At 39.1% G+C, this 25,626-nt stretch overlaps 1 protein-coding gene across 2 annotated transcripts in view; it reads left to right on the top strand.

Annotated features, from left to right (window-relative positions):
- The window catches only part of LOC136871776 (long-chain fatty acid transport protein 4), a 222,234-nt gene that overhangs the window by 190,109 nt on the left and 6,499 nt on the right, over positions 1-25,626 (top strand). For both annotated transcript variants that reach the window (XM_067145351.2, XM_067145350.2), the window contains 2 exons: positions 6,785-6,851; positions 7,799-7,889. In XM_067145351.2, the coding sequence (XP_067001452.2) occupies positions 6,785-6,851; positions 7,799-7,889 (158 nt within the window). The remainder of the gene's footprint in view (positions 1-6,784; positions 6,852-7,798; positions 7,890-25,626) is intronic.

Here is a 25,626-nt window from a genome sequence, read left to right as displayed (position 1 = left end):
AAAGGTTTTTGAGAAATATTCAACATTGTGTTAATATTGCATTTTCTATGTAAAATGCCTCGTGTTCACACACAAGCCCTCAGGTGGCTGGCAGCGAGTCAAAAGTTTCTTTTGTTATCTCTCAGGGAAGCTCCTATACCTGGTCTGGAGATCTCCAGTTCCTGGCAAATATACAGGACCTCCTACAGCCCATGAATTCCCCGATGTGTCAGGTTTGTCTTGCCCTGTGCTACTAGGTTCTTGATGAACCACACAGAGTTTAGCATTGTACATGTTTTGTAATGGATTTCAAATGAAAGAAAATTTCTGCTTTTTACTTTGCCTCTAGCTCTTACAGCTGCATTGCTCTGATGTAATTTGAATCTGGAATGTTTCCTAGTTTGTATTCTAAAGTAATAACAATATAAAAGAATTAATATAAATAAATGATAAGTCTCTGTTACTCTTTGCCTCCCTTGAATGGTATTTTTTCATCTGAATTTTATGTTTTCCCTAAAATAAATCTAATCAACTTAACAACCAAATAGATTATTTCGAACAGGACAAGTTTTGAATGTTTGAAAGTTTGAATTAACATAAATCATAAACAATATAAAAGTGGTCACGGAGTTTCTCGCAGTCATGAATGTCCCACTGGCTATACATATTGTGATGACTCTGACCTCACAATCTTAGCCAGGGTGAATGCAAACCACTCCATCTCTCGGCTATTCCAAATGTGGCATATAGTCCTCCATTAAAATGACTAAACACAAAACTTGGAAATTGCTTGGGTCATTCGGTAAAGTTGCTGAAGTGTGCGAGTTAAACACTGCCTCAATGTCACAAAGTATGGAATCTTTCTCTTTGAAGGTTAAAACCCGTCCTTGCGTCTTCATGTTTAAATGCCACTTCATCCTTCCATGTATGGTGAAACCTTGTTAGTGCCTTCTTCATTAACCCTTGTCAAGCAGATTACATTTTTTGTTGTGAGCATAATTAATTTTCATGATTTTATTTTTATTGTTAATAAACACGAACACTCCAAAAATATAAGTAGTTGAGCATAAATAAGCCTTGGTTGTAATAAACTTTGTTGCCTACTTCATAATTCATGATTATGAATACTACACTATAATTATTGAAACTGAAAAATTCATTAGTGTATATGCACAGTACACTGTATGTGTTGAAATGGGAAGCAAATTGAAACTGTATGTTGTAAACTAGAATTGTTTGCAGTCCAGGATCCTGATTTGTGACCTCACACCATTCTATGCTTTCCTCATCACTATTATTGACTTCCTGCCAAATTCTGATGGTTAATTCCACCGATAATACCTAGGAACTCATCGGCTGAATCTGTCCTGTCACTAGTGTTGTTCTCACGCACACTTGGATCAATTTCACTTTCTTCATTTTTTCTTTGAGCATTCATTAACACTATCTAGTAATTACGACACTATTTCAGATACGTTTTGAATTTTTTTCAGGATATAATATCTACTATAGCTAAAACACGAACATTTGCAATGTCAACAAATTTCTGAAAAGAATATCACCATGGAAATCATGTTTAGCAACAAAACCTTTCATCTTTTTCTCATTCCAAATCCCTGTGTTAAGCCTATCTAAGGGCCCTGTGTATTCCTCCTGACATCTATCAGCTAATATTACAAACATAATGCAAAACATACAAACGTAAAATTTAAAATTCCGGATAAAGGTGTCTTTTGCTCTCACAAAAGCAGGCGAGCTCTGGATAAACACATGTAACACTTGGCTAAGGTCAAGATGTTTTCTCGCTTAGCACATCATAAATTCAAAGTCTAGTTCCCATTGTATTAAATCTGTTCAAAAATACCTTGCTTAACGCATCATGAAATTTCGCTATTATTGCTTAGTACGATCACATTTTTCCTAGCACTGAAAATGTTCTTTGTCATACCTTGTGAGAGGAACGTGATATCCTACAAAGATAAGAGCCCTCACCACACGAGGCAGATTGGGGAAAGTTGTGCAATAATGGGAAAAGGTCTTGAATTCCTGAACTTCACAGGGTAAATTGTACCTTCAGGAAGCAAGCCGTTAGCCTCAGGAGTGTTCAGTTTTGCTTGCTGGTTAGCACTCCAGTAAGTCTGTATGTGCTTGTATTTCGCATTCCAGTCAGAAGTAAAAAAAAAATTTCTGTGTGGAGTGATACAGTGAAGGCTAGCGAATATCTGTCCCAATATAGCCTACGTATAGATTAGGAACATAATTGTGTGAAGTTGACTAGCATGGTGCATATCTGCCTTGTGGTAGCCTAGTTATAGATAAGGAAAAAGTTGTGTAATTGCTTACTAACGAAGACAAAAATCTAGGAAGTGGACAGGCATCTGCACCTTAAGCGTGTAGAGGTGGTACGAATGTTGAAACGTGTACCTTTGGGTTTCGACTTGCGTCAGTCAAAGTGTTGTCACATTCAAGATGGCAGCCAAAGTCATTCTCTTGTACATGACAGAGTGTAATGTCCAAATAATTCATGGTCAAGAGTGTGATGAGGAAATAGTGTTTAATAACCCACTCAGTCAAAATAAAAGGCTTCAGCTAAGACTTATTTTAATAATACGTTGTTACTTTTATGGACCCCAGTGCAAGTGTTTTCATATTTGTTCTGTCATGTTTTTTTCACACCTTTTAATACTCTCCTCTCATCGAAAGATATTTTTTAAAAATATAAATTACACCTTTTACAATATTTTAAATTATTTTATTCCTTTCCAGAACAGAATCAGAGGGACATGTTTTATCTCTCTGTAGGAGACATCTTCAGCCAAGGAGCAAAAATAGCAAATTTATGTATAGATTCCCCCCCCCCCCAAATCTTAACTATTACTTAAGTACATACATACATACATACATACATACATACATTATAGACCATTATACCTTTCAGCGTTCAGTCTGCAAGCCTCCGTGAATTTACTAAACGTTGCCACAATCTTCTGTTAGCAACTAGTGCTGTAGCCTCATTTAGTTCTATACCTCTTATCTTTAAATTGTTAGAAACTGAGTCTAACCATCATCGTCTTGGTCTCCCTCTACTTCTCTTATCCTCCATAACAGAGTCCATTGTTCTCCTAGGTAACCTATCCTCCTCCATTCACCTCACATGACCCCACCACCGAAGCTGGTTTATGCTTACAGCTTCATCCATCTAGTTCATTCCTAAATTAGCCTTTATCTCCTCATTCCGAGTACCCTCCTGTCATTGTTCCCACCTGTTTGTACCAGCAGTCATTCTCGCTACTTTCATGTCTGTTACTTCTAACTCATGAATAAGATATCCTGAGTCCACCCAGCTTTCGCTTCCGTAAAGCAAAGTTGGTCTGAAAACAGACCGATGTAAAGATAGTTTCGTCTGGGAGCTAACTTCCTTCTTACAGAATACTGTTGATTGCAACTGCGAGCTCACTGCATTAGCTTTACTACACCTTGATTCAATCTCACTTACTATATTACCAACTTGGGAGAACACACAACCTAAATACTTGAAATTATCTACCTGCTCCAGCTTTGTATCACCAACCTGACATTCAATTCTGTTGAATTTCTTCCCTACTGACATCAATTTAGTCTTCGAGTGGCTAATTTTCATACCATACTCATTGCACTATTTTCAAGTTCCAAGATATTAGACTGCAGGCTTTCGGCACAATCTGCCATTAAGACCAAGTCGTCAGCATAGGCCAGACTGCTTACTACATTTCCACCTAACCGAATCCCTTCCTGCCACTTTATACCTTTCAGCAGATGATCCATGTAAACTACGAACAGCAAAGGTGAAAGATTACAGCCTTGTCTAACTCCTGTAAGTACCCTGAACCAAAAACTCATTCTACCATCAATTCTCACTGAAGCCCAATTGTCAACATAAATGCCTTTGATTGATTTTAATAATCTACCTTTAATTCCATAGTCCCCCAGTATAGCACACATCTTTTCCCTCAGTACCCTGTCATATGCTTTCTCTAGATCTATGAAACATAAACACAACTGCCTATTCCTCTTGTAGCATTTTTCAATTATCTGGCGCATACTGAAAATCTGATCCCTACAGCCTCTTTGTAGTCTGAAACCACACTGGTTTTCATCTAACTTCCTCTCAATGACTGATCGCACCCTCCCTTCCAAGATGCCAGTGAATACTTTGCCTGGTATACTAATCAACGAGATACCTCGATAGTTGTTGCAATCCTTCCTGTTCTCTTGCTTATAGATAGGTGCAATTACTGCTTTTGTCCAATCTGAAGGTACCTTACCAACACTCCATGCTAATCGTACTACTCTATGAATGCTAATCGTACTATTCTATGAAGCCATTTCATCCCTGTCTTCCCACTATACTTCACCATTTCAGGTCTAACTTCATCTATCCCTGCTGCTTAGTGACAATGGAGTTTATTTACCATCCTTTCCACTTCCTCAAGCACAATTTCACCAACATTATTTTCCTCCTCCCCATGAGCTTGGCTGTTCGCAACACCACCAGGAAGATTACCTTTTGCGTTGAGATGATGTTCAAAATATTCCCTCCACCTCTCCAGTGATTCCCTGGGATCTATTATGAGTTCACCTGAATTACCCAAAACACTGTCCATTTCCTTTTTCCCTGCCTTCCTAAGATTCTTTATTACTGTCCAGAAAGGTTTCTCTGCTGCTTGTCCTAGCCTTTCCAGGTTCTTCCCAAAATCTTCCCATGACTTCTTTTTGGATTCAACAACAATTTGTTTTGTTCTGTTTCTTTCATCTAGATAATTATAATTCCCTGTCTCCATCGGCCCTTGTTTGGAGCCATTTTCTGATAAGCCTTCTTTTTAAGTTTACAAGCTGCTCTCACTTCTTCATTCCACCAAGATGTTTGCTTTTCCCCATCTTTACACACAGTTGTTTCTATGCATTCCCTTGCTATTTCTATGACAGCATCCCTGTATGCCACCCATTCTCTTTCTATATCCTGAACCTGCTTACTGTCTACTGTTCGAAACTTCTCACTAATCTTATCCATGTACTTCTGTCTAATTTCCTTGTCCTGGAGATTTTCTACTCTTATTCATTTGAGGACAGATTTCACTTTCTCTATCCTAGGCCTGGAGATACTTAGTTCACTACAGATCAGATAGTGGTCTGTATCATTGAAAAATCCTCGGAAAACTCGTACATTCCTAACAAACTTTCTGAATTCGAAGTTGGTTAAGATATAGTCTATTATGGATATGGTACCCCTAGACTCCCATGTGTAGTGGTGAATAGCCTTATGCTTGAAGAATGTATTTGTAACTGCTAAACCCGTACTAGCACAGAAGACCAGCAAACGCTTCCCATTCCCATTAGCTTCCAAATCTTCCCCACATTTACCAATCGCCCTTTAGCACTATCCTATCTTTGCTGTTGACCCTGACTACGATGTCACTCTATGCTTCATAAAACTTGTCAACTTCGTCCTCATCTGCACCCTCACATGGTGAATACACTGAGACAATTCTCGTCCTAATTCATCCAATTGACAAATCTACCCACATCATTCGCTCATTTACATGCCTAACAGAAACTATGTTGCATGCAATGGTATTCCTGATAAACAGCCCTACCCCATACTCTGCCCTTCCCTTTCTAACACCTCTTCCTTGAATTCCCCTTACCTGAATATCAGTTACTCCTAGCACATCCAGATGCATCCTCTTTGCTGACTCAGCCATTTCTACTTTCTTTCTTCTATAAGCCCCATTAATATTGATAGCGCCCCATCAAATTCCATTTCGTTCACCAAGTTGTTTCCAAGGAGTCCCTCGTCTGTCAAATGGGAGTGGGACTCCGTTGCTCCCATAGGTCCGAGGCTTGCTTAAAATGTTCGGAGCTCGGTAAATTCGTGAAGAAGATGCTACCCTACTTGTACATTGTCCAAATAAGGATCTCTCCTCTAACGGGTTAGGGACCACGATGGATTGTATAGTCCTAGCCGTCTGAGCATAAAGAGGGCCATGACTCAGAATATGTCTGAGATGCCCACTCCCATTCCATAGCAACTGGTATCCCGACTCTCAGGACCACTTACTAGGCCACTCAGCCATTGCCCATGGTTCACGAACTAGGACGTGACTACATTAACCCACACCATGAACCATTATGTCTAATCTTCTTGAGTTATAAACTAAGAACTTGTGTTAAATGCCACAAAGATACACACTTCAAGGGACTTGCACAAATTCAAATCAAACCAGTTTTTAAAAATTATTTTAAAACGTCATAATGTTCTAACTTCAGGGAAGATCATAATGTTAAAATGAGACTACAAAATATAAAATTGGTTACATTGTCTTTTGGATCATATTTGTAGTTCTTTTTTTAGACTCTGTAAATGATCAGTTAAAAATACTGGATGATGGTCCAACACTTAGATGAGTTATTATTCTTGATGTTCTAATACTGAAAAGGAATTAAATGATTTAAGTATTGTAAAGGTGGAATTTATCCTTGAAAAATCTTTAACACTTGTTCAAGGTTGACGATGCAGGTTAATAAAGACATTAATCTCTCCTCTCATCTAGAGGTGGATATACAAGATGTAAAAAGCACGCATGTTGAAAAATACTTATCAAGTGCTTACATATGTTGGATGGTATTCAGTAGTAAGTTTTCTTGTTTAACATGTTCTCTTCCCTTGTCTTCTGCAGAAATGTCTTAATGAGGTTTTTACTGTATTAGCTACATTTTGTATAATACTACTTAATTGCCCTGATATCATGATGTGCTTTTCTTACAGGTGATATCTTAGTCATGGATGAATTTGGTTACCTCTACTTCAAGGACAGGACTGGAGACAATTTCAGGTACGTCAGCTGCATTGTGGTGTGAGGTTAGTCATAACCTTTGCTTAGAGACCAGTATAGAGGGTGTTTCATCCAACTTTGCAACTTTAAATCATTCCCTGAACTGAACTGATTTCATAGGATTGTTTCCACATACTTTAAAAAAATGGAATATACATCTTTTCATTTCCAAATTACAAACTGGAATCAAAATTAGGTATAACAGAATTTGTTTCAGGTTCCTGTGCCAAATGCTTATTGAGATATTATCAGTAAAATTAACAGTAGATTACGTCACTACTGTGACTCGAATTAATGTGTGCTCTGAAGCCCATATAGCCACCAAGGAAACTGAGGATAGTTTTGTATCATTATGTGAAAATTAATGACAGCTTTTCTTGTAGATGTTAATACAAGTATGAAACATTGACATGCTAAAAGCAGGGTCTTATTTTCAAGTAAATACTTTCTTTAGAAATTGTTGGTGTACTGGACTCTTGAGTTTTCCAAAGAGGTATATTTGGTCCAATGAGAGTACAGCAGAGATCAGAGTTGAATTCAACTTCTTTGTTGGTGCTGGTCGGGTGATGTAATCTGGTATTTCTTTTCTTGTTAGCATGGAGCTTAGCTCTAAAGATGTGTTAGTTAATCAAAAATCTTGATTTGCTTTGGCACATATTGCAGAAGAACACTTCCCCATCTATTGCAGAGCTTTCATCTTTAAAGTCACGATCATAATTTTAAATTTGACAGTTATAGATCTGACTTCTTTGAGCCTCCGTGGCTCAGGCAACAGTGCGCCAACCTCTCACTCCATTTGAGATTCGTGCTGGACAAAGTGGAGGCAGGACAGGTTTTACTCAGCCATTGCCCATGTTTTTGCTAGGGGCTTTACATCGCACCGACACAGATAGGTCTTATGGCGACATCACCACCACTACTACTACAGTTCTCTTGTTTATCTGCAGGTGGAAAGGTGAAAACGTTGCTACAACAGAGGTGGAAGCTGTAATTACCAGTGTGGTCCAGGTGAAGGATGTTGCTGTCTACGGAGTTCAGGTATGACTTCTCAGACACAGTAGATATTGTGCGTCTACTCACAACGGAACTGTGAACCAAAGCGATTGCAATGAAACTGGGTAGCACTATCAGTTAACGTGTCAGAACAATGCTGCACACCTGCTATTGTTACATGACAAAATGAGTGGTCCTGAACAGGACTCTGACAATTTCCTCGTTTCTGCTAACCTATCTGTACTATTAATGAAATGGAGATAGCGTCTGTCTGTCTGTTTGTTTAGCATATGCTTGAATTTTACCAGATCGATCAAGCTGAAATTCGGTAAGGATATAGCGTGAAATCCAGAGTCATGCAAGGGATACTTTTGATTTTGATATATTTCACTGTTTCCAACTAGTGGGGAATTTTAGAAGGATATGTCCCAAATTTGGGGCAATTTTTGGCCTACATCAACTAAAATGGTGCAAGCAGTGTACAACACTACATCAGCAGTATAGAAAGTCCAATTGGAAAGACGGAATGGTTTAGAAATGAAATTGGACTAAAACAGGGGAGTGTACTGTCACCCCTTTTGTTTCTAATGGTTATGAACAAAATTGTAAAGGAGATAAAGGAAGCATATGGGAAAGGAAGATGAAATTATTACTATTTGTAGATGATATTATGGTCTGGGGAACGAACAGCAAAGTAGTACAAGAATAATCAATCAATCAATCAATCAATCAATCAATCAATCAATCAATCAATCAATCAATCAATCACTACTGATCTGCATTTAGGGCAGTTGCCCAGGTGGCAGATTCCCTATCTGTTGTTTTCCTAGCCTTTTCTTAAATGATTGCAAAGAAATTGGAAATTTATTGAACATCTCCCTTGGTAAGTTATTCCAATCCCTAACTCCCCTTCCTATAAACGAATATTTGCCCCAATTTGTCCTCTTGAATTCCAACTTTATCTTCATATTGTGATCTTTCCTACTTTTAAAGACACCATCCAAACTTATTCATCTACTGATGTCCTCCCACGCCATCTCTCCACTGACAGCTCGGAACATACCACTTAGTCGAGCAGCTCGTCTCCTTTCTCCCAAGTCTTCCCAGCCAGCCCAAACTTTGCAACATTTTTGTAATGCTACTCTTTTGTCGGAAATTGCCCAGAACAAATCGAGCTGCTTTTCTTTGGATTTTTTCCAGTTCCTGAATCAAGTAATCCTGGTAAGGGTCCCATACACTGGAACCATACTCAAGTTGAGGTCTCACCATAGACAAATATGCTCTCTCCTTTACATCCTTACTACAACCCCTAAATACTCTCATAACCATGTGCAGAGATCTGTACCCTTTATTTACAATCATATTTATGTGATTACCCCAATGAAGATCTTTCCTTATATTTATACCGAGGTATAAACTTGATGCTTTGTAATGAGAAAGTTGAAAAGTATGGTATGAAAATCAGCGCAGAGAAGAGTAAAACCATGGTAATAACAAAATGAGAAGGGAAAGACATTATGAAAATTGGTGGACGAAGTTGTGAAGTTGTGGACATTTTCAAATATCTCGGGAGTGAATTAATGCAGAGTGCAAGGCTGGACATGGATATCAGCAAGTGGGTGCAACTGGGCAATGCATTCTACCAGAGTGTAAGAAGCCTTGTCTGGAGTAAGGAAGTATCAAGGAAGTGTAAAGACAGGTTTTTTTTTTTTACAATTGCCTTTATGTCACACTGGCACAGAAAGGTCTTATGGCGATGATGGGATAGGAAAGGGTTAGGAGTGGGAAGGAAGCGGCTGTGGCCTTAATTAAGGTACAGCGCCAGCCTTTGCCTGGTGTGAAAATGGGAAATGAGGGAAAATCATCTTCAGGGCTGCCGACAGTGGGGTTCGAACCTACTATCTCCCGAATGAAAGTCCACAGCTGTGCGCCCCTAACCGTATGGCCAACTCTCTGTCTAGTCATGTAAAGAGATCATTATGTTTTGGTTGTAGTGACTGAAAGTAAATTGAAGTCATGTTTACACAGTGCTACCAACTTCTACTAACAACACAAGTGATACCGATATCGTTAACCTCATTGGATTAGGAGCTCAGCTGAGTGTGTGTTTTAAGTGTAACAAATCTGTTCCAAGGGCAGATATTAATGTTAAAATTCAGTGCAATATTTGTAAAGGTAAAGCAAGTGGAAAAGACGAATTCAATGCTGATATGATTAAGGCCGGGCTGAGTGGCTCATACGGTTAAGGCGCTGGCCTTAATGACCCAACTTGGCAGGTTCGATCCTGGCTCAGTCCGGTGGTATTTGAAGGTGCTCAAATACGTCAGCCACGTGTTGGTAGATTTACTGGCACGTAAAAGAACTCCTGCGGGACTGAATTCCGGCACCTCGGCGTCTCCGAAAACTGTAAAAGAGTAGTTAGTGGAACGTAAAACAAATAACATTATTATTATTATTATTTATGATATGATTAAGGCAGCAGGAAGCATTGGAATACAGTGGCTATACAGAGCCCTCAATGCCATATAGAAGGATGAAAGGATACCTACCGAGCTCGATAGCTGCAGTCGCTAAATGCGGAAAGTATCCAGTATTCGGAAGATAGTGGGTTCGAACCCCACTGTCGGCAGCCCTGCAGATGGCTTTCCGTGGTTTCCCATTTTCACACCAGGCAAATGCTGGGGCTGTACCTTAATTAAGGCCACAGTCGCTTCCTTCCCACTCCTAGCCCTATCCTGTCCCATCGTCGCCATAAGACCTATCTGTGTCGGTGCAATGTAAAGCCAATAGCAAAAAAATAAAATAAAATGGATACCTGAAGATTGGCAACAAGGGAGCATTGTACCATTGGTCAAAAAAAGGAAATGGGAAGAAATGTGAAAATTATAGAGGTATAACCCTATTATCCTCCTCTGCGAACCATGTGACCTTGCTGCGGTGAGGAGGCTTGCGTGTCCCAATGATGCAGATAGCCGAGCCGCAGGTGCAACCATATCGGATGGGTATCTGTTGAGAGACCAGACTAACGAATAGTTCATCGAAAGGGGGGTAGCAGCCTTTCGGTAGTTGCAAGGGCGGCAGTCTAGATGATTGACTGATACAGCCTTGTAATAATACTCAACACGGCTTAGCTATGTTGATACTGCTACACGGCTGAAAGCAACGGGAAACTACCGCCATAACTACCTCCCGAGGACATGCAGCTCTCTCTGTATGAATGATGTACTGATGATGGCTTCCTCCTGGGTAAAATATTCCGGAGGTAAACTAGTCCCCCATTCGGATCTCCGGGTGGGGACTACACAAGAGGGGGCGATCATCAGGAAGATGGATACTGACATTCTGCGAGTTGAAGCGTGGAATGTTAGAAGTTTGAATCATTGTGGTAGGTTAGAGAATCTGAAAAGGGAGATGGATAGGCTAAAGTTAGATGTAGTTGGTATAAGTGAAGTACGTTGGCAGGAAGAACAAGATTTTTGGTAAGGCGACTACCGAATTATCAACACAAAATCAAACAGGGGAAATGCAGGAGTTGGTTTAATAATGAATAAGAAAATAGGGCAGCGGGTAAGCTACTATGACCAGCATAGTGAAAGAATTATTGTCATCAAGATAGACACCAAACCAATGCCCACCACAATAGTGCAGGTCTATATGCCTACTAGTTCAGCGGATGATGAAGAAATCAAATAAATATATGAGGAGATAGAAGATTTAATACAATCTGTAAAAGGTGATGAGAATCTAATTGTGATGGGAGACTGGAATGCAGTGGTAGGCCAAGGAAGAGAAGGTAGTACAGTAGGAGAATTTGGATTGGGACAAAGGAACGAAAGAGGAAGTCAGCTGGTTGAATTCTGCACTGATCATAATTTAGTCCTTGCCAATACTTGGTTCAAACACCACAAACAACGGCTGTATACGTGGATGAGACCTGGAGACACTGGAAGGTATCAAATAGACATCATTATGATTAGGCAGAGATTCAGAAACCAGGTGTTGGATTGCAAAACTTTCCCAGGAGCAGACGTGGACTCTGACCACAACTTGTTGGTCATGAAAAGCCATCTGAAGTTGAAGAAATTGAAGAAAGGAAAGAACGCAAAAAGATGGGATCTAGACAAGTTGAAAGAAGAGATTATGAGGGATTGTTTCAAGGAACATGTTGCTCAAGGACTAAATGAAAAGGCTGAAGGAAACACTATAGAAGAAGAGTGGAGAGTCATGAAAAATGAAGTCAGTAGGGCTGCAGAAGAAATGTTAGGAAGGAAGAAAAGATCAACTAAGAATCAGTGGATAACTCAGGAAATACTAAACCTGATTGATGAACGACGAAAATACAATAATGCTAGAAATGAAGAGGGCAGAAAAGAATACAGGCGATTAAAGAATCAAGTGGATAGAAAGTGCAAGGTAGCTAAGGAAGAATGGCTGAAGGAGAAGTGCAAGGATGTCGAAGGCTGTATGGTCCTGGGAAAGGTAGATGCTGCATACAGGAAAATCAAGGAAACCTTTGGAGAAAGGAAATCTAGGTGCATGAATATTAAGAGCTCAGATGGAAAGCCACTTCTAGGGAAAGAAGACAAAGCAGAAAGATGGCAGGAGCATATCCAACAGTTGTATCAAGATAAAGATGTAGGTAATTTGGTTCTGGAACATCAAGAGGCCGTTGATGCTGATGAAATGGGAGACCCAATTTTGAGGTCAGAGTTTGACAGAGCTGTGAGTGACCTAAATAGGAACAAGGCACCTGGAATTGATGACATTCCCACTGAATTACTGACTGCCTTAGGAGAAACCGGCATGGCAAGGTTATTTCATTTAGTGTGCAAGATGTATGAGACAGGAGAAGTCCCATCCGATTTTCGGCAGAATGTTGTTATACCTATTCCCAAGAAATCCGGTGCTGACAGGTGTGAAAACTACTGCACCATTAGTTTAGTATCTCATGCCTGCAAAATTTTAACACGTATTATTTACAGACGAATGGAAAAACAAGTTGAAGCTAAGTTGGGAGAAGATCAATTTGGCTTCAGAAGAAATGTAATAATAATAATAATGTTATTTGTTTTACGTCCCACTAACTACTTTTAAGGTCTTCGGAGACGCCGAGGTGCCGGAATTTAGTCCCGCAGGAGTTCTTTAACGTGCCAGTAAATCTACCAACACGGGGCTGTCGTATTTGAGCACCTTCAAATACCACCGGACTGAGCCAGGATCGAACCTGCCAAGTTGGGGTTAGAAGGCCAGCGCCTTAACCGTCTGAGCCACTCAGCCCGGCCAGAAGAAATGTAGGAACACGTGAAGCAATCCTGACTTTACGTCTGATCTTAGAGGATCGAATCAAGAAGGATAAGCCCACGTACATGGCATTCGTAGATCTAGAAAAGGCATTCGATAATGTTGATTGGACCAAGCTATTTATGATTCTGAAGATGATAGGAATCAGATACCGAGAACGAAGAATCATCTACAATCTGTATAAAAATCAGTATGCAGTGATAAGAATCGAGGGCTTTGAAAAAGAAGCAGCAATCCAGAAAGGAGTGAGGCAAGGCTGCAGTTTGTCCCCTCTCCTTTTCAATGTTTACATAGAACAGGCAGTGAAGGAAATCAAAGAGAAATTTGGAAAGGGAATCACAGTCCAAGGAGAGGAAATCAAAACTTTGAGATTTGCCGATGATGTTGTTATTTTATCTGAGACTGCAGAAGATCTCGAAGTTGCTGAATGGTATGGATGAAGTCTTGCTTAAGGAGTACAAGATGAAAATAAATAAGTCCAAAACAAAAGTAATGGAGTGCAGTCGAACGAAGGCAGGTGATGTCGGAAATATTAGATTAGGAAATGAAGTCTTAAAGGAAGTAAGGAGGACATAAAATGCAAACTAGCACAAGCAAGGAAGAGCTTTCTTAAGAAAAGAAATTTGCTCACTTCAAACATTGATATCAGAATTAGAAAGATGTTTTTGAAGACTTTCGTGTGGAGCGTGGCATTGTATGGAAGTGAAACATGGACGATAACTAGCTCGGAAAGAAAGAGAATAGAAGCTTTTGAAATATGGTGTTACAGAATAATGTTGAAGGTGAGATGGATAGATCGAATCACCAATGAAGACATATTGAATCGAATTGGTGAGAGGAGATCGATTTGGCTAAATTTGATGAGGAGAAGAGATAGAATGATAGGACACATCTTGAGACACCCAGGACTTGTTCAGTTGGTTTTTGAAGGAAGTGTAGGTGGTAAGAACGGTAGGGGTAGACCAAGGTATGAATATGACAAGCAGATTAGAGCAGATGTAGGATGCAATAGTTACGTAGAAATGAAAAAGTTAGCACAGGATAGGGTAGCATGGAGAGCTGCATCAAACCAGTCTATGGACTGATGACTCAAACAACAACAACCCTATTATCACATGGGCTAAAAATAATGGAGAAAGTCGTAGACAAAAGACTGAGGGATATAATAGAAACACAGTTAGAGGAAGAACAATATGGCTTTAGACCAAATAGATCAACAATAGACTTGATATTTACAGTCCGAACGATAATGGAAAAATCTGGAAAGGAACGAGGAAATCATCTTCATATTTTTAGATTTGGAAAAAGCTTATGATACAGTTAAGAGGAAACATGTATGGGAATGCCTATGGAAGAGGAATGTACCAAAATCATTAATTAACAAGATATAAATGTATCATGAGAGTAAAAGCAGTGTACAAGTGGGGGGTGGTGACTGAAACATTTTATACAAAAAAGATTTCAGGCAAGGAAGTGCACTGTTGCCATTATTGTTTATTATATTGATGAATGAAATCATAAAACGTGTAAAACAGAGTATCAGTAGTGATGAAATGAATGCTTTGGTATTTGCGGATGATGTGGTGATTTGGGGAAAGGGAGAAAAACAAGTACAAAGGGGACTGGACATTTAGAATGAAATTCTAAAGGAGTTTGGAATGGTAATTAGTAAAAAGAAAACTGTAGTCATGCACTGTGGAAAAGAGAAAAAGAGAAGCCAAGTGAACGTAGATGGAGAACGTTTAGAGAATGTAGAACAGTTTACATATCTGAGTAGCATTATTAATGGAAGTAATGAAATCAACCCTGAAATTAATAACAGACTAAGTAAAGCTACAACATTTTATCATCAAGTCAGAGAGCTTTTATGGGATCACAGAGTACCCAAGGAAACGAAATTAACATTATATGAACAGTATTTCATACCAATTGTAACATACAGACTAGATATGCTGGTAACTAATAAGAGACATGATAGTAAGATCCAAGCAGTAGAAATAAAATTTTTAAGAACATTGGTTAAAAAGCCATGAAGAGATAGAATTCAATATATTAAAATCAGAGAAGAGCTAAATATAGAACCATTAGTACAGAAGATACAGAAGCAAGACTGAGATGGTTTGGACATGTAAAAAGAATGGGAAAGGAACAGGTAGCAAGAAGGGAATTGGAAAGAGAAGTCAAGGGAAAGAGACCAGTTGGATGACCATGAAGAAGGTGGATGGATCAGATTTCGAAGGACATTAGAGACACTGGATTAGATGTGGCGGATGTAATGGAGCAAGAAAAGTGGAAGGACAGAAAGGAGTGGAGGAGGCTTGTTAACCACACCTGGGCGACTGGAGTGGGACACTGATGATGGTGAGGGTGATGATGATGATGAGTAACTTAGAAACTTATATACAGTTTTTGACCAAGTCAAACGCTACATCTCATTATTTCAAGATAGTAATATATTAAGTCTAGGTGATTTCAGTGTACCAGAAATAAAAGGAACTGCGTATGAATTGTCAGGGGGAAGTACAAAAGCCAAGCTGTTATTTAGAGTTTTAAATGTGTTAAATATGGAGTCAATGAACGACGTCTGGAATATTTTAATGATACTACACTTTATTGGTGTTAAGTAATAATATTAATTTAGTGATAGTTGATGATGTTGACCCTTTAGTACCTAAGGATAATCTTCATCCTCCATTATGTGTTAATTATAACGTGTTGAAGTTGTTTAAATTAAATGAGGCAAGAAATTATTATTTCAAAAAAGCTGAGTTTTTGAAGTTGTATATTCTCCTGAGAAATTGCAAATGGGGGGAGAGGGTCAAAATGTTGATGAAGCTGTTTGTGTCTACTATGACAAAATTTACTCAGTATTTGATGAATGTATTCCCAAAGTAAAAACTTATATACGTAAGTATCCTGTATGGTTAACAAAACATATCATTATGAACCTTAAGTTAAAGGAAGATAAAACATCTGTCGGAATACAACATGACTCAGTTTAAAGCGTTTAGGTCAAAAATCAAACATGATACAAAGATCACGTTTAATGAATACATTAATCATATTGACATTGAAATAAATAGTAATGCAAGCAATTTCTGGAATTTTGTTAAAAATAAAAGAAAGAATGTGTACAATATGCAAATGGAGTATAATAGGAAAAAGTACATTAAAAATCAAGATATAGCTAATTATTGAAATTATAATTTCAAAAGAGCTGAGTTTTTGAATTTGTATATTCTTCTGAGAAATTGCAAATCAGGGAGAGGGGGGTAATGGAGGGTCAAAATGTTGATGAAGCTGTTTGTGTCTTCTCTGACAAAATTTACTCAGTTGTATTCCGACAGATGTTTTATCTTCCTTTAACTTAAGGTTCGTAATGATATGTTTTGTTAACCATACAGGATACTTACGTATACAAGTTTTTACTTTGGGAATACATTCATCAAATACTGAGTAACTTTTGTCATAGAAGACACAAACAGCTTCATCAATATTTTGACCCTCCATTCCCCCCAATCCCCACTTGCAATTTCTCAGAAGAATATACAACTTCAAATGTAATGCATTTGCTGATTATTTTCAGTCATTATATTCAAAAGATGAAGCTCGTTACTCAGTTGATAAAAATAGAGGTATAGAATCAAATATAAAAAAATAATCTACACATCAAATGTATAAAGGCCGAAGAAATAGATAGAGCTATAAGGAATCAAAAACCTAAACGGTCTGTGGGACCCAATGGGATACCTCCTTATATATTTAAGGCTTATAGGGAAATATTAATTGAACCTCTCCGGATATTATTCAGTCTTATCTTAACTAGTTCTACCTTTCCCAAACAATGAAAATATGCCAAAGTTATGCCAATTTATAAATCTGGGAGGAAACAGTTAATAGATAACTAGAGACCAGTTACAGTTGCATCGCCTCCAGCTAATATATTTGGAAATATTCTATATGTTTACATTTTTAATCATGTCAAATTAATTATCCCTTGCAATCAGCATGGTTTTATGCCAAAAAAACCCACAGTAACCAATTTATGTAACTTTGTACAGTATGTATCTAATGAGATTGATAATCACTCCCAAGTAGACGCTATTTATACCGATTTTCAGAAGGCTTTTGACAGAGTAGATCATGATTGTTTAGTCAGTAAATTAATGGATTATAATTTAGATCAGTCTCTTATGTCTCTTCTGGTTTTGTGTTTGAAGCATAGAAGTCAGTTTGCAAGTTGCAGAAACATGTTTTCTTATAATTACAATGCAAAATCTGAAGCATAGAAATCAGTTTGCAAGTTGCAGAAACATGTTTTCTTATAATTACAATGCAAAATCTGGAGTACTACAAGGCTCTAATTTGGGTCTTTCGCTGTTTCTCTTGTGAGTAAATAATGTTCCTAGAAAAATTTGGTTCTCAAAGGTATTATTATTTGCTGATTATATTAAATTATATAAATTAATATAGAGTGTGCATGATTGTTTAGAACTACAAGTTGTTTTAAATATCTTGTGTGAATGGAGCAAATTGAACAAATTACTCTTCAATATTAATAAATTCCAGAAGATCACTTTTTCAATGAACAAAGATAAATTTTACATACTCAATTAATGATACCCAATTGGAACAATTAAATGAAATTAATGATTTAGGAATAATATTAACTAGTGTCTTAAGTTTCACTACTCATATTGAAAATGTTGTAAATAAGGTATACAGGAGCCTTGGGATTATAATGAGAAATTCATATAGCCTAAGTAATAAGTCTTTATTTTGTTTGTATTTTGCATTAGTTCGATCAAATCTGGAATATGCCTCTATTATTTGGAATCCATCAGTAAAATTATACACAGATGTAGACTTAACTGCAGTTTAGAATTGTGTAATTCTTGTGTATTTCTTTTGGTTTTCAGCAATTAACAGCAGTTTTCATCCTGTTAGGTTTTTGTAGGATAAAAATTTAGTACAACTAAGTAGTATTGTAGTGTAGTAATAGCCTATATTAATTACCTTATTGTCGTGTGATCTTTGTGTACTATCCTAGATAATATCATTTCATTTTGCACAGAATATGTTATTTTACTTTTCCTTTTCTTTTCATTATTCTGTAAAGAATGGCTAAGAGTGCAAGTGTAGGAACTGTGGGTGTGAGCAGGCATTAACTTTTTAAGTGCTGAGTTATCAGTTGACTGTTTGGTACCTCAGTGCTGAGTTTTTTCATTCGAATATAAAAAAATTGTAGAAGCCTCAATTATTAATTTATCAGTGGGTTAATTACCTTAAAAAGTTTATAAATGTTGGTTCTTTATAAATATAAATGCAAATGGAAAATCCTACACATATGTTCCAACATTATTTTGAGAGAAAACAAAATTACACTTTTGTGCCCAAGCGTACATTATCTTTATACAAAGTAAAAGAGCCCAAAATAATATTTCCTAAAATATGTAGGCAACTAATACATGTAACTTCTTAGATGTACATAAGTTGATATTTTAAAATACTTTCTAAACCTGGAATGTGGTGATAGTTCAATGTTATGTACTGGTTGTTTGTGATACCGATTTTTTTCAACTATCTCCACCAACTCCACTAGCACAAAAGTTTTTAAAAATCAATAATTTTCGGGTTGTCATCAAACACTACAGTACTTGGCTCTCAGAGTCTGTCACAGTTCCTTGAAAGTCTGGTGGAGAAAAGTAATCCGTCCACCACGAAAATGGTGATAAAATAGCTTTTGAACTCGCCATGATCTTACGTTTACAAGGAGGCTCTGTTTCTTTTTCACTTACAATATTTTCAGCACTCTCTGTGTCACTCTCGCTTTCAAAATCGCTTAACAATTCATTAAAATCATCATCTCCATCATCACTTTCCGCTGTGGTTAATAACTGAAAGATGCTTTGATCCGAAATAACATTGTTGCGAGAGCAACTAGATTGTTGTTCTGCCATGTTTGTTTACACCACAGATGAACTCCACAGAAGTCATTGGACATTATAAATTTTCCAGCTAACTCATTCCTGGTTGTCAGCATTTTGCCCTCATGTGCTAGGTTGGGCTCATCAGTTGGTACCTAGCACACCTACCAAGATGCTGGCTACTGCATACCGTGGAGGTCACTGCATAGGCTACTTGGAGCCACCGGCAGTGCCAATGCACTATGAGAGACTTTGTCTCTTTACCAAAAATTGATGCCTGCTTGGCTATCAGATAATATAGATGTTGATTCCCATAGGGAATCTGAAATATTTGTCCCGAATGAGTAAATTTGTTATGCCAATATAAATGGTCCGTTATTGGACATTATAAATGTTCCAGCTAACTCATTCTAGTCCAGTCAAGATGTACATCCGTGCTTGAAAAAGGTCAGGTCGTTCTGAATTTTTTATTTGTTAGGACCTAAACCGATATTAAAAAACCAGATTTGCAATTTCCAAAGTGCTGTGCGAGCGGCGGTGTGCCCAAAAAACCATGAAATTTTCGGACTTTTTTCAGGTTTTGCTCAATATCTCAGTGAAGGAAGGGTTTTACCTGTATTGTCACTCTATATACTTTTAAAGTAGACTAAATTTTCTACAATTTGAGACCTAAAGGAGCTCTATACAGCCATCGGTTCCCAAGATACAGTTCTTCGAAAAGAGGCAATTTTTTCCAAAAGGTTTAATTTTTTTGGAATGGTCACTTGTTTTGTGAAATATCTTCTAAAATACTCATCCCACGTCAATTATTATATGAAATGAAGTTGTAGTAAATTTAATTAGCTTTCATTTGAGACCAGAGTGGTGCCTATAGGCCCAGTGGTTCTCTCAAAAATGGCAGAAAACCAAAAATAGTCATAAGTGGGTTTTGGGGGAATGCAAATAAACTGTTCTCATGTCTTTTTATGGTTTAATTATCAAACAGTTACATTTTTATTGTTAAAAAATTGATGAAAAAAGAAAAAGATAATATACCTATCGGGAATTACGTCGTCATCAAACATTGTTTTATATACCTACATACTAGAATGCTTGTACAAACATCATGTTACCTACTATAAGGACAAATTACATTTACACAATAAAGAAAACTAATAAAAATCATGTAGGAATTGTGTTTTGGTTGCCAAATCATGCCTTTCTTTTTATCTTAGATGGCCCGGGCTTGGGCTCGCACAAAGATGGTGTCTTGATAACTGTGATGGACGCTTGGTGAGGCACCCAGTCTGTAGTCAGGTTATCTTCATCGTCCGAGCATTTCAGCTCCACATCCGGGACGTTAATGCACAATTTGCCACCGCATGACTGGCAGAGGACTGAGCATTGGAGCCCAACCTTTCTGCACGAGCAGCTCCCAGAGCACTCTTTCTTCCATTTATATGAAATTTTTCGCAGAAGGGCACAAGGTGCGGGATCCATGGTGGTGGGGATGGGGGAGAGTCCCTGGGAAGACAGCTTCCACCCCCAATCAGTGGGATTCAAGTTGACTCCCTGCCACTTCTGCACTTGGAGTTAGCACCTTGCTGCATGGTGACCTGCAGCATCTTCGGTCGGTGGCAAACAGGTGAGGTTTATGCTCGTTGAAGTGACAAACGTCTTATACCTCAGGAAATCCAAAGTATCCCTCGCGATGTCACCCCCATATAGAGCCACAAAGCACTCGATGCCCACTTCTCTCATGGCTTGTTGGAAGATCTCCACTTGCTCAGCAAGTGGTTCACTCTTGCTCAGGAGTGTGGTGATTTTGGTCTTTCCTTGGCGAAACGGTGCTGAGGGGGTATCGCATGCGATAAATGCGTGAGTCAATAGTACCGTCCCTGGTGATTGCTAAGAGTCCTGGTGGTTGTAGGAGGTCGTAGAGTAGTGACAACAACCAGCCTCGCCCTTCGTGCTCTTCTGAAGGTAGACGTTTTTCTCTTCAGCGCCTAAACCATTGAAAAGAACGAGCAGGTCGACATACTCTCCAACTATGATGACCCGATCGGTTACTGTTCTTTTTGAAAGCGCTGTCATGATGATCCGTCGTTCCGCATCTTCTTCGGCAACAGCCACTTCTACTCCCTCCTTCTGAAAGGCATCACAAAGAAGAGTTATTAGGCGTCTCTTGTTGTTTTCATTGCCCAATACATGCTCTTGAGCAATTTGAATTACTGTGGATTCATCAAACGTCAATTCGTAGCTGGAATGAGCTGCGTAGCGCCGGAGTCGTTCCGCTGTTTTGGTGGGGTGTTTTTGTAGCATCTTCGGGGTAGCCGTCAGAAACGATGGAGATGTTCTTCCCAAAGTGGTTACGGACATAGATGGTATAACGCACCAAAAGTGATCGAGCTGTGCTCTTCCGCTGCCACACGACCTTGTGCAAGACGTAGCCACCATAAAAAACTACGCGATTGCTGGCATCTATTGGCGTGTGTCTGGAAAGAGGAGTGAAGGCAGAGTACAGAGTGGATTTTGTGCCCTTGCGCATCCCCTGTTCACTGAACATAGACATCGGGAACGGGAACTTCGTACTTGAAGTCATCCTTTAAATCCTAAGGACATGTCAGTAAACCACTACTGATAGAAAGCAAACTGTCAGTTTTGGGAAATAGGGGGTGGAGAGCAAACCAGTTTTTGAGTTTTTCCACATTACTGTTACCTCAGACGATTCCAGAAGGTCTCAAGTCTACATGCTGCTCTCCAGTAGGATATGATATGCTGCAAAAACTTTCAAGTTCTTCACATATGTTCACCATAAACACCATTCCTTTTGTCCACCTTGCCAGCACACTGTCGGAGATTCCACTTCCTTGGGTCAACCCACCGCAGGTTGTCATGGATCGCATCAGCTTCTGTTCAATTGTTAGGTCTGATCACAACCCAGACCAAAACTTGTCAGACCGGCGAATGGTGAATGATCCTTTTGTGAACATGTCGTATTCACTTTTATCCATCAGATCTTGTAGAGCCATCATATCCTGAAGGTAGAGGCGCGCGCCTGTAGCGTACGAAAAAATGTCCAGCTGAGTGGACAAAAGGGAGCATCTTGTGGACAGTGTACAAATGAACGTTCCAATAAAAAATAAAACCATAAAAAGACATGAGAAGAGTTTATTTTCATTTCCCCCCACAAAACCCACTTATGACTGTTTTTGGTTATCTGCCGTTTTTGAGAGAACCACTGGGCCTACAGGTACCACTCTGGTCTCAATTGAAAGCTAATTAAATATAATATAACTTCATTTCGTATAATAGTTGATGTGGGATGTGTATTTTAGAAGATATTTCACAAAATAAGTGACCATTTCGAATAAAAATAACTTTTTGGAAAAAATTGCCTATTTTCGAAGAACTGTATCTTGGGTACCAATGGCTGTATAGAGCTCGCCCTTGTCTCAAATTGTAGCAAATTTAGTTTACTTTAAAAGTGTGTAGAGTGACTATACCGGTCAGACCCTTCCTTCACTGAGATATTGAGCAAAACCTAAAAAAAAAAAAAAAGTCCGAAAATGTCATGGTTTTTTGGGTACACCGCTGCTCGCACAGCACTTCAGAAATTGCAAATATGGATTTTTAATATTGGTTTAGGTCCTAACAACATATACAAAATTCAGAACGACCCGACCTTTTACAAGCATGGCCCCCTTTTCATGTTTAACTTGACTGGACTATTCCTGGTTGCCAGCAATTCGCCCTCGTGTGCTAGGTTGGGCTCATCAGTTGGTACCTAGCACACGTACCAAGACGCTGGCTAGTGCATACCGTGGAGGTCACTGCGTAGGCTATTTGGAGCCACCGGCAGTGCCAATGCACTATGAGAGAGACTGTCTCGTTACCAAAAATTGATGCCTGCTTGGCTATCAGATGATATAGATGTTGATTCCCTATGGGAATCAAAATCTGTATCATCTGATAGCCTGTGGACTAGCCAGCGTCTTGTTAGATGTGCTAGTACCAACGGATGAGCCCAACCTAGCACACGAGGGCGAAATGCTAGCAAACAGGAATGAGTTAGCTGGAAAATTTATAATGTCCAATAACGGACCATTTATATTGGTATTATAAATTTACTCATTCGAGACAAATATTTCAGATTCCCTATGGGAATCAACATCTATATCATCTGATAGCCAAGCAGGCACCAATTTTTGGTAAAGAGACAAAGTCTCTCATAATGCATTGGTACTGCTGGTGGCTCCAAGTAGCCTACGCAGTGACCTCCATGGTATGGACTAGCCAGCGTCTTGGTAGATGTGCTAGGTACCAACTGATGAGTCCAAACTAGCACACAAGGGCGAATTGCTGGCAACCAGGAATGAGTTAGCTGGAAAATTTATAATGTCCAATAACGGACCATTTATATTGGTATTATAAATTTACTCATTTGGGACAAATATTTCAGATTCCCTATGGGAATCAAAATCTGTATCATCTGATAGCCAAGCAGGCATCAATTTTTGGTCAAGAGACAAAGTCTCTTATAGTGCATTGGCAATACCGGTGGCTCCAAGTAGCCTACGCAGTGACCTCCACAGTATGGACTAGCCAGCGTCTTGTTAGATGTGCTAGGTACCAACTGATGAGCCCAACCTAGCACACGAGAGCGAAATGCTAGCAAACAGGAATGAGTTAGCTGGAAAATTTATAATGTCCAATAACGGACCATTTATATCGGTATTATCAATTTACTCATTCGGGACAAATATTTCAGATTTTCTATGGGAATCAACATCTATATCATCCACAGATGTCTACGAAAAGGTCTGTAAGTTACTTCCCGAAGCTATAATCTGCGACCAATTAGTTCTACATAATACTCAGCAGATGTCAGAACATGTCAGAGATCAAATTGGCACTCGAGACTGAACCGGAAAGCTCTAAAAAGTTTTTAAGTTCTCGCACACCATCTATAGACAGGCGTAGCCGTGCTGGACCAGCCGCGTCAGCCCATCTATAGGCCGGCGTAGCACTCACTGGGTTAAGGAGTATGAGGGAGGAGTTGGAGAGTTTGAGGGAGATAATTAAGATTCTCTCAGAGGACAGGAAGGAAAGTAGGCCTCTCTCAAACAATGTACAGGATACAGTAGATATAAAAGAGGGATGGAAAGGAAAGGGGGGAATTCTACAAGACAGTTGGTCTAATGTTTTAAGGGGAAGGAGATTGCAGGCTAAGGGGTCTATTCAGGATCAGAATTCAGGACCGGTGTCTGTGAGAAATAGGTACGAGTCACTGCAGGTAGAACAACATAGGGAAGATCAGGAACAGGGAACTGTTGCTGAGAAGTGTGGAAGTAGGAGGAAGGGAAAAGGTAGGAAAGGGAAATGTAGAACAGATAATAGGAAAAGACCAGTGGAACAGGGTCATGGGAGGGAGAAAAGGTAGGAGGAAGTAGCTTCTGCAGCTGTCAGGAAAGATAGAGCTGACCAGGAGGGGAGAGTTGGAGAGTTTGAGGGAGATCCTGAGGTGGGTAGGGTTGAGGCTCTGGTCATGGGGGATTGCATTGTTAGACAAGTGGGGAAAGGGTGTGAAGGAAAGGGGAACTTGGTAGAGTGTTATCCAGGAATTAGGTTAAGGCAGATTTTGAGGAAAGTAGAAGAGGGAGGAAGCAAAGGAGAAGGTGGCAGTGTTTCACGTGGTACCAACAACATAAAGCAAGCAGGTATAAATACCAACATAGTCGGGGACGTGTGGGATCTGGTAAATGCAGCACGGGTGAAGTTTAAGGAAGCAGAGATTGTTACCAGTTGAATACTGTGTAGGAGGGATACTGACTGGAAGGTGACTGGGGATTTAAATGAGACTATGGAGTAAGTGTGTGGGAAACTGGGAGTGAGATTTCTAGATCCTAATGGATGGGTAGGAGATAGGTATCTGTGCTCAGATGGCCTTCACTTAAACTGCAGTTAGGAAATTTGTTTAGAAGAGTTATTCATTCAGGGAATGTACATCAGGGGTGACCTAGTGAGGGGTGATAAGAGAACAGGGAACTGGAAGTCAAGTAGGGATGACATAAAAATGTTAGTGCTGAACTGTAGAAGTATTGTAAAGAAAGGAGTAGGATTTAGTAATTTAATAGATATATATATATATTCTGGTGAAAGAAGAATTTGTAAGCTACAAAAAAGTTTAAGATGACGTATAGGAAATTCTAGGTGTAGGGTTCATTTATAAAGATAATAGGCAACTTCATATCTTTGGAGTGTACTGAAGTGGAAAGGGTAGCGCTGATGCATTTTCAGCTGGGCTGAGTGGCTCAGACGGTTAAGGCGCTGGCCTTCTAACCCCAACTTGGCAGGTTCGATCCTGGCTCAGTCCGGTGGTATTTGAAGGTGCTCAAATACGACAGCCTCGTGTCAGTAGATTTACTGGCACGTAAAAGAACTCCTGCGGGACTAAATTCCGGCACCTCGGCGTCTACGAAGATCGTAAAAAGTAGTTAGTGGGACGAAAAGCAAATAACATTATTATTAATGCATTTTCAAAATAGACAAGAAAAGGCAATGGAAGCATGAAC

This window comes from Anabrus simplex, chromosome 4, assembly GCF_040414725.1.
Source record: "Anabrus simplex isolate iqAnaSimp1 chromosome 4, ASM4041472v1, whole genome shotgun sequence".
In the NCBI taxonomy this organism is placed as follows: domain Eukaryota; kingdom Metazoa; phylum Arthropoda; class Insecta; order Orthoptera; family Tettigoniidae; genus Anabrus; species Anabrus simplex.
This window is presented reverse-complemented; position numbering and strand designations above follow the sequence as displayed.